This window comes from Varroa jacobsoni, unplaced genomic scaffold (genome assembly GCF_002532875.2).
Source record: "Varroa jacobsoni isolate VJ856 unplaced genomic scaffold, vjacob_1.0 scaffold_154, whole genome shotgun sequence".
Lineage (NCBI taxonomy): Eukaryota > Metazoa > Arthropoda > Arachnida > Mesostigmata > Varroidae > Varroa > Varroa jacobsoni.
This window is the reverse complement of record NW_019213056.1, coordinates 314298-323244: the sequence shown is the minus strand read 5'-3', so window position 1 is coordinate 323244 and position 8947 is coordinate 314298. Positions and strand designations below refer to the sequence as shown.

At 39.5% G+C, this 8947-nt stretch overlaps 1 protein-coding gene across 1 annotated transcript in view; it reads right to left on the bottom strand.

The window, feature by feature from the left end:
- Nucleotides 1-4097: 4097 nt before the first annotated feature.
- LOC111269965 (tachykinin-like peptides receptor 86C) overlaps nucleotides 4098-8947 on the bottom strand; it is a 50442-nt gene continuing 45592 nt past the window's right edge. The window contains exon 4 of the mRNA XM_022849925.2: nucleotides 4098-5396. Within this exon, the coding sequence (XP_022705660.2) occupies nucleotides 5214-5396 (183 nt within the window). The 3' untranslated portion in view covers nucleotides 4098-5213. The remainder of the gene's footprint in view (nucleotides 5397-8947) is intronic.

The following is an 8947-nucleotide window of genomic DNA, read 5'->3' as shown; positions in this document are numbered from 1 at the left end:
TCACTCAGGAGTACGGTAGCTTCGCTATAGTTTCTCGTTTTCTACATTGCTTCGTTGCCTATATATATATATATATATATATAAGTTGTTCCTTTTTTGTGTTTGCTGATATATATTGGGCGGAAAAAGTATTAATCGTTCTCTAGCCAGATGGGTTTGAAGCCACATATTGTAAGTAGTATGCCAAATTGTGTTGGGTTAATTTTAGTGTTATTTGAGCTCAGAGTTGATGGCAGTAGGTGTAATCAGGTTTAAAATGAAACGCTTTGAAGATGAATAAAATTCTTGCAAAAATTGTCCCGTTCACGGTTAAGGCGCGTTATCAGAAGAAACGGCGCGAAGCGGTAGTTTTCGTTGCGGAAATTTCGGTGCTAAAAACGCTTCTCGTAGGAGCCGCCCAATTATGAAACAAGTTAGGAGAAAGTTACTGAAAAAATTCAGCGAGACTAACACAGAGGTAGCTTTTATATGTTTGGGTGCCACACGGACTGACCCAACGAATTTACTCGATCATAATTCCATCTGCGCAACTCTGCAGAAGCGCAATGAACCGAACCACTTCTAAAACGGTCAATTACGGCTGATAAAAAAGGGTGGATCACATACGGCAATAATGGACAAAAAAGATCGTTATCACGGCGAAGCAAGCTTCCCGATTTGTTGTAAGGCCTGGACTGACGCCAAAAAGGGTAATGCTATGTGTTTGGTGGGGTTGGAAAGGAATCGTGCATGATGAGTTGCTGCCGCTTAGCAAAACGAGTGATTCTGATTTCTACAAAAAAACAGCTAACAGGGTTACAACAAGCCATTGAAAAAATCGACCCCAGCTGGTCCACAGAAAGGCGTCGTCTTCCTCCATGATAGTGCTGGACCACATACGTCTCTAGCTAACGAGCAAAAACTGAGAGAGTTTCGATGGGAAATTTTAACACATCCGCCGTATAATTCGGATCCTGTATCATCAGATAATCATCTGCCTCGGCGTCTGCAGAACTTGCTTAATGCAGTCAATTTATTTCTAATAAAAGAATAGAAAAATTACTTCTTACTATTTTTCGCCGACAAATCACAGTTTTACAGGTGACAGGATTATAGGGTTACCAAGGAAATGACGGAATGTGTTTGATTAAAATGGCACATATTTCGTATAGTACTATTATTCTTGGCCTAAAAACGGTCAGTACCTTCTTTTACGATTTTGATGAGAATGCCCGAAAATCACAGCTACAGCCGCGGTGGCCACTATGAGTAAAATGTTCGACTCAGATATACATATATGTTTTGTTGTATGTAATAAGGATAAAATCTGCGTGAATCAATAGCTTTCTATAGCCTTCCTATCAGCTTTATTTTCTGCTGTTATCTACGATAACGTCGATTCATCTTCCACTTATACGACCTTCTCTCGCTACCAAAGTACGTTGTATTGTTGAGTTTTGCTTTTTGTACACGTGGTCAAAGTTAGCTCTGGGCTTATGATCGTTTATGTTGAGCGATCGCGATTCTTTCGTCATAAAAAAATACAGATATCACTACGAGAAAGGAGAGCAAGCATGAGTTCTTATTTGTTATAGTTGTCATTAATCAGGGTCTGGGATCAGCGCTAAGGGTGCAAACTGCGAGACGGCGGTGCACGGACGGAGGAGGTGATAGCAAATGCAAAAAACTAGGTGATGCTATAAAGTGTGAGGTTTTGAACACGAATGAGGCTCGCAAGCTTTTTTTTTTTTTTTTTTTATAATAACACGCACGGGATTTTAGGAGCCAAGATACAATTGATGAATGATGGCTGTGGTCAAGAAAGATGTTGAAGTATAAGGACACAGCGCAATCCCGTTAACTCTGAGAGGACATTGTTGGTGACTGGAATGATCCCTGCATTTGCTTAAGAAGAACCTAATCGAAGCTTGCAACTCTCGGTTAGAGCAACCGTAATCCCTTTGGCTTTTTGGTTCCGTATTTCAACAGATTTACCATCCAAGCTTTTGTTTTTTTTACCTAGACCATGGTACGTCCTTATGTAGATGCTTTCTAGTGGATTTCTCTTACATTCAAAACTCGCAGTCTGAGAGCATACTGGCCACGGTCTACTTGTTCCGTTGTGTATTTATTATGATTTTTCTGGCAAGTTCTTTTTTTCTATATGTAGATAATTCTTAAACATTTAAGTCTACTAAACTGTTTAAGCCTGAGAGAAACGTAAATATTAATAACAGTTAGTGTATAATCAATGTGTGTATTAAATCAACCACCGATCTTAGAGGCACCGATTGACAAAAACGTAATAACTTTCACGAAACACTTAATAATAAATGGGTAGGGCAGCGGTAGCAATGGCAACGACGAGAGTCACTTCGGCTACTAAATATATAGGTCATATCTAGCAGAATAATTGTTGAGAAGCAACAATCAAATATCAATAATAAAAGTTAAATTTTTTTTATAGATACTAATCTTTTGCAAACCCTAAAAGTTTCGTGTTAAGCCCAGGTAAAAGATATTGAAAAAAAAACGGACCCGCTTAAATTTGATAATAAAAATTTCAACTTGCTTTAGATTTGGCCAAATTCTACGTCCTTAATTATCCAAAAACGATGCGATTCTCAGGTATCTCGTCTGTCGTAAATCGGTAAACCGATAGAGTTTCAAGATAGTAAGAGCCACAATCGTAAAAAGAGGTTTGAGACAGAGTTCAATTGTACCTGTACCTTCATACGCTTATTGGCAGTTCATTTAGTTCGTTCAGAAAGGACGATTCGTACTGATGATCGAGTGGATTTATAAAATTTTTCATAAGTGTAGAGCATATCATTTTTCCTTGTGAAGCGTGTTTATTTATTCAATCGAAAACTACTTTAGGCTTTAGTATATGTAAGTATACGCGAGCTCTATTTGGCGTTTCCCAAATACCTATCACAGTGCGCTAACTGTCCCGTTTGCCTGTAGTTAACTTCACTTAGCCAGAATGCCCTTTCTCTAGCTCTTTGTGCCCCGGTTCTTATCTATTCAGAAAAGTAGAGCCCAACTACAATCGGGGACGTTTCAGGTAGTCTTCTTTCGTCTGTTTTTAGGCTAGTATCCATCACAGCCTTTTGGTATCTGAAACATAACAAAGACCTTCTAATGGACCTGTCGCCTGTCAGGTGCGTACAGCTAGATGTATTGCTATCCACTGAGTAAATTTGATAAAAGAAGACCCAGGCCAAAATTCAAACAACTTTTCTGGACATCTGCCAAACTTCGTGTCTTCATAGCTTTTTCCGTATTTTTACCGCCATTCCACTGTTGGTTACTAATGAAATCAGCCGATACACAGGTCATCTTGGCTGTGTTAGATGATGCTGGAAAGTTTCACCAGCAGAGGTCCCGTTGGTCTTAATGTCGTTGGACTATTTCCTTTTTTCTCTGATAGAGTGAAAGGTCGACTGAACCTCAAGCATTAGAGGACATTGGCCTTCTAGGCAACGAGTTGTTGGGGGAGGGCAGCAGGCGACCATGACGTTAACGCGCAGATTAACTCTGTCGTTGTCCGGTGAGGCACTACCAGGCACATGGAGCACGTATAGCATACAGGCCTGGCGATCTGTTTCATTGTATGTATAATATACAGAAATGACCTATCGTCATTGGATCACTAGAGCAATGGAGTCATGAATCGTGCCTGCCCATACTTCTATAAAATGCAATAAATCAAATAGACATTATTGTGCTTACTTTGCAAGCCTTTGTGTTTGTTGTTGTGTCACAGGTTCACTGTTGTCGTTGACACTATGGTTATATGTGAACCTTCTGAGCCAATAAAAAGACTGGCGAAAACTAACAACCTAACCAATTTACAATCATATTTCTCGTTTGGATTGTTCACATCAGCATCTACACATATTCCTTGATTTAGCTCATGACCTATCGTATCCATCTATTGTGGCGCTGTGAGTTGGCTAGGTTAGCAATTCCTAATACCTTAAACCCGCAACATCTTCTCCATCTATAGCCATTTTACTCCGGACGTCATTCTCCCATACGTGCAGTATGCTTTTATCTAAGGCTCGAAAGTTTATATCACCCCGCTATACGTATATGTCAATAGGAACACAGAGCAAACTCGATTTGTTTTTATTTATTACGCGCAGTGATTACAAGACGAGCCATTTTGACAGTATTCGAGGGCGGTAAGCAATAAACACGGAAATAACTATAAGCGTACGTGCCTTAGTTTTTCAGGCTTCCACATATCATGCACGCAGTATTATATTACAGATCTATTATATTATATAATAGCATGCAACTTATCGAACTCTTTTGACAGCCACTATTTGTCAACTTGCTATCCCAATATTCGGTGTTTGATGTACTGGCCCCGTTGTCTGTTGCCAATAAATTTTACACTTATAGATATATATACGAATACGTGTCGTCGTGATCATCCATTGTTATAACGTCAACATTATCTATTTTGCCGTACATGCTAGGTAATATAGTATATACCATTGACCCGTTTAACTTTTTGGCAATCAAACGCACCTAATTGTTTAGAAAACTTCTCAGATGGTCAGACAGCCACGCATGTACGACTTTTCCTAGAAGCAGTCGCTCTTTCCCGCGCTTTGTCATTTAAGTCATTCCTTAGATCGTCAGGCAGCACGAATCGGCTATCGAGAACTCAGGTATATTGTTATCAAACTTTATTTATATTTAACTTATTTTTGTTCTCTAGATATACTATGCGCGGCTGTTCCCTACGTTGACGGCAGGTTTTCCCTGTTTGAACCACAGGAAAACGTACTTGTTCCATTCGTATTATACGTAACATTTGCGTTGCTGCACCGTTTCTACAGGTTGTAGCGGGGCTTATCGGACCACGCGCTAAAAAAATTGTCTGTCCCGTTTTATCTCGGTTACGTACCCTACCTACAGTTTCCTATGCAACGTAATGATACCTGCATACAACAATGATAACTATCAGGGACGTACACTTCGCCGCGTATCGTCTTCATCCCGCCAAACTATCCGCACGTAACATATATACACGTGGCAGATGATCCAGCAGACCCTCGACACCACCTGTAGAGTACCTTCCTTTAGCCTGTCTCGTCCAAGTTAGAATACTAACGATTAGTGCAATATCATCATTAGTTCCCCAGAGTTTGTATGAACGAGATAAGCAGAACGGGCCACTCAAGTTCCACGACCTCATCGCAGTCCCGTTCTTTCTTCTAATGTTCGTCGCTCGGCTGTTGTGGAATGGTTGAATGTTGTTTCTGAAGTAGAGTCTGCTGCTGTTGATCTTGTTGCATTTGGAGCAGTTTTGAGCCGTCGACTGAGGACGTTTGTTGTACAGCGACGTGGCGCAGGAGGCTTCCTTGGTTTCTTCGCTGTGACTGAAGGTGGACTTGTGCCTGGAAACATTTAATGGACCGAAGATTAGAAAGGTTTGGTTTCAATCGAGTTAACCGCAACAAAGGCGACGTGAGGTGATACTATATATACCGGGTAGAGCAAAAATCTCTTGACAATTTTGAAAAAACCACAACATCATCCATGACCAGTTGTTAAGGCAGCAAGAAAGTAACATGTAGTAAAAATTAGAAAGTAAACACTTTTAAGGCATTAAGCGATTTTTCCAAACGGTCGAGAAACTTTTGCCCCATCCTGTATTTCGTGATGCAGTTATAACGATGATAAATGTCCGTAGAATAAAAAGGCTGCTATTAATATTTGATCCATTACAGAAAACACTAAAACTGTTAACACCGCAAAGCCGGCGCTCTGGAAGATTCCCAAAAGCTGTGTAGTTGTTTCCTAACCTCGTGATGCATCACTTATTTGAGACAATCAACTGTAGGATAGGCTAGCTTACCCATTGCCTCCCTTAAGACAAGAAACAATCGAATCAGTGAGGGGATAAGTCTGAAAATAATGTGGCCTGAAGCCATCAATCATCCCATTATGTTTCACTCGACCCAGGTTACAGGTGAATTCGTGTGTTACCCTTACCACACTGTGTTATAATAGCATTTTTTTGCTTGTAAGTTATCAGTAGCATAAGCTGTTTCTAAAGAAGGCCGCACGTGTTCATATAAGTTAAATTAAGAAGAATCCATTTTTTGGTTTTCGTCCAATATTTTCATTGCGTTTCCACAAGGGCTCTATCGAAAATTCTATACTGAGGCGATAGGGAGTGCACTGTTGATGCTCTGCTTCCTTTAAAAGCTTCCGTGATCACTGCGACTCGTTATTCTGTTTGAGTCCTAAGGTGTAGTAATTTCCTATGTGCTCTTTAAATTCTCAGATTTCGATTTTAAGATGATTCTACCAATAATTACCTGTAGGTACCAATCTTCAATAGATTCCGCCAGAATTTTAACTTTCGAAAAATAGGAACTTAATCATTGAACGCAGATTTCTAGTACTAAACGATGTCTTTAGCCATTATTCTTCGACAGAATTTAATCAGCTAACAGTTGTACATAATTTAAAGTTTAAAAAGATATCTGAACTTTTCGATTCATTAAATCATTATGGACGAGTAACAGTAGCAAGATAATTGTATTAGTAACACTTAAGTAGCATTATTTGCATCAAGCTATTTGGCCGACTAGCTCGGTGGCTTAATATTATTTGTATATATATATATATATATATATATATATATATAAAACAAAAGCTGAGTTCAGTAAGTGAAAACTATTGTTTTATCTACAGGCCGAATAGCAAAAGGAAAATGCCATGATCAATCTTTTACCTATCCAGATGGAGACCTGTAAGCAGCCAACGCCACCATATTTTTTTTTACAGAATTTATCTCACACGTGATTTCGTGGTCCGGTTACATTTTTCACGCATCAACGCATCGGGACGAATCGGGTCTTATTTTAGGTCGGACACCTATTCCATGAAGTGCCATGGTAAGAAATTGCAACTGCAGGTACCTAACGATACTTCGACTGCCCAATGACTCGTTCCCAATACGAGTATCTGGGTGAGGATAAGGTGACGGCGGATGAGAACGCGGGAAGAGCCGACCAATCAATCAAATAGAGGAAAATGGGTTCCGTGTACGCTCCTGTATCGCGCGAATGGAGACCAAAAAAGAAGTTCGAGAGCGCGTGCCTTGTGCAAACTTTATCAGCAACGAATTCCCTAATTCGCCCGCCATACCTGAATATACTAAACGTAATTTATGGCTACAACCGCTCGCCAGAAAAACAAAACGCTATACAATTCCGAAATACCGAACATCCCAACGATGGAGGTGGGATTCGTACTAACGTAAATCACCGTCGCAAAATAGTAACGCACGACGCAGTGAAAATGCACGACTTACCGGAAATTCTTAGTTGGTTGGCAGATGATGTTTTCAAATTGTAGGAGTACAGGAACGTAAATTTACGTTGGGAAATGTATCATAGTTGAAACAAACCACCTAGTAATTACAACAAGTTTTTTCGGTAGCAGGTAGACAAAATTCTGCTATACATTATTATGTGATAGTAAGCTGTAGCCGCTCGCAGTCACTACACCTCTAACCAAGCGATTATATATTCCCTATAGTTTCAAACTACTATGTAGAGTCTAAGAGTTTGAACTAGTCTTAGGTGACTGCAAAAAACATGAATACGTTTTTGTGTGGTTGAGGCTAGGCCATTTTTTTGTTCTTGTCAAAGTCAATTATTACCATAGTAATTTTCTGCTAAATGTTTCGAGTTCTACGTCTGGAACTATGTTAGTATTCCACCAAGTGGCTCCGAACTTCAAATGATCGTCCGCACCAGCTCTCAGGCAACCTAAAGCTGCCACACAGCGTCCACACGGGACTGCTGATAATCGTACCAGCGGGATGTTCCTCATTACCCTTATTAGTAACATCAGACTTACGTTACATATATACATATATGCGAACTACTTCTCCCTTGCGTCATATAGCTCTTTCACCTTCACCTACCTGGAACCCGTTCACGCTTAGTTCGAGTGACAAAAGTAAACAAAATTCAAATCAGTCGCGCGAGACTTATTATTTCCAAATCATCAATTAATTACTCCCTTTCCCCTTTCTTTGCTTTCGTTTCCGTACACTGAGTTCACGCGTGTTAAGGGGAATTAATGCCCCGTAATGCAGCCTGCTTCGATCAACGTGATGAAGCTGTTGGGGATCAGATCATATTCACATGCGACATAAGGCTTTCGTGATGTCAGTGGTACTACGATAAATGGTCCTGGTAGACACAGTTGTGTCCCAGCGAAAAAAAGGACACAGCAGTAAAATCTAATTCTATTGAATTGTTAAATGTAGGCCAACAGCATTTCAACAGGACATCAACTAGAAAAAGAACGTAAGCCAAGTGTACGGGAATGATCTTATTGTTGAGGTTAAACAAGAATCCGCGCGCTTGGATTTAAAACAACCTGGCCAGGTGGCTAAAAACCCGGAAAGAGCGGACTTGTTGTAGCTTCGCAGATTATATTTGTTTGTTACGATTGTATATTTGAAGAGATATTAGGTAATAGATTAGAAAGATTAGGTTGCTATACAGTGGATAAAGCTGGTAAGGCATGTCCAGATGAAAAGGTAAAAATTATTCATTCAGGTAAAGAACTGTCAGATTGGTGATATCGGATAGGCCCTCCGTTCTATTTATTTATTATATCAGAATATTTAATTTAAGTAAGTAGGCTTTTGTTACTCTCCAGCGCCAATATGCGGATTTAACATAAAAAAAAAAGTGCAGATATTTATTATAGTTTATCAGTATGACGCAATGTATTTCCATATAATAGGCGTTCTAGGGAAAATTCACAGAATAATCCGATTCATCTTATAGGCGTTTAATCTTGAAAACCAAAAATATTAATTGTTAAATAAAAAGCTAAATACAGAGCGATTTATGGAGTTGTTTTTCTTGAGCAATTTATGTACTCCTTACCATTAGAAGCTTTCACGTTGAAAATT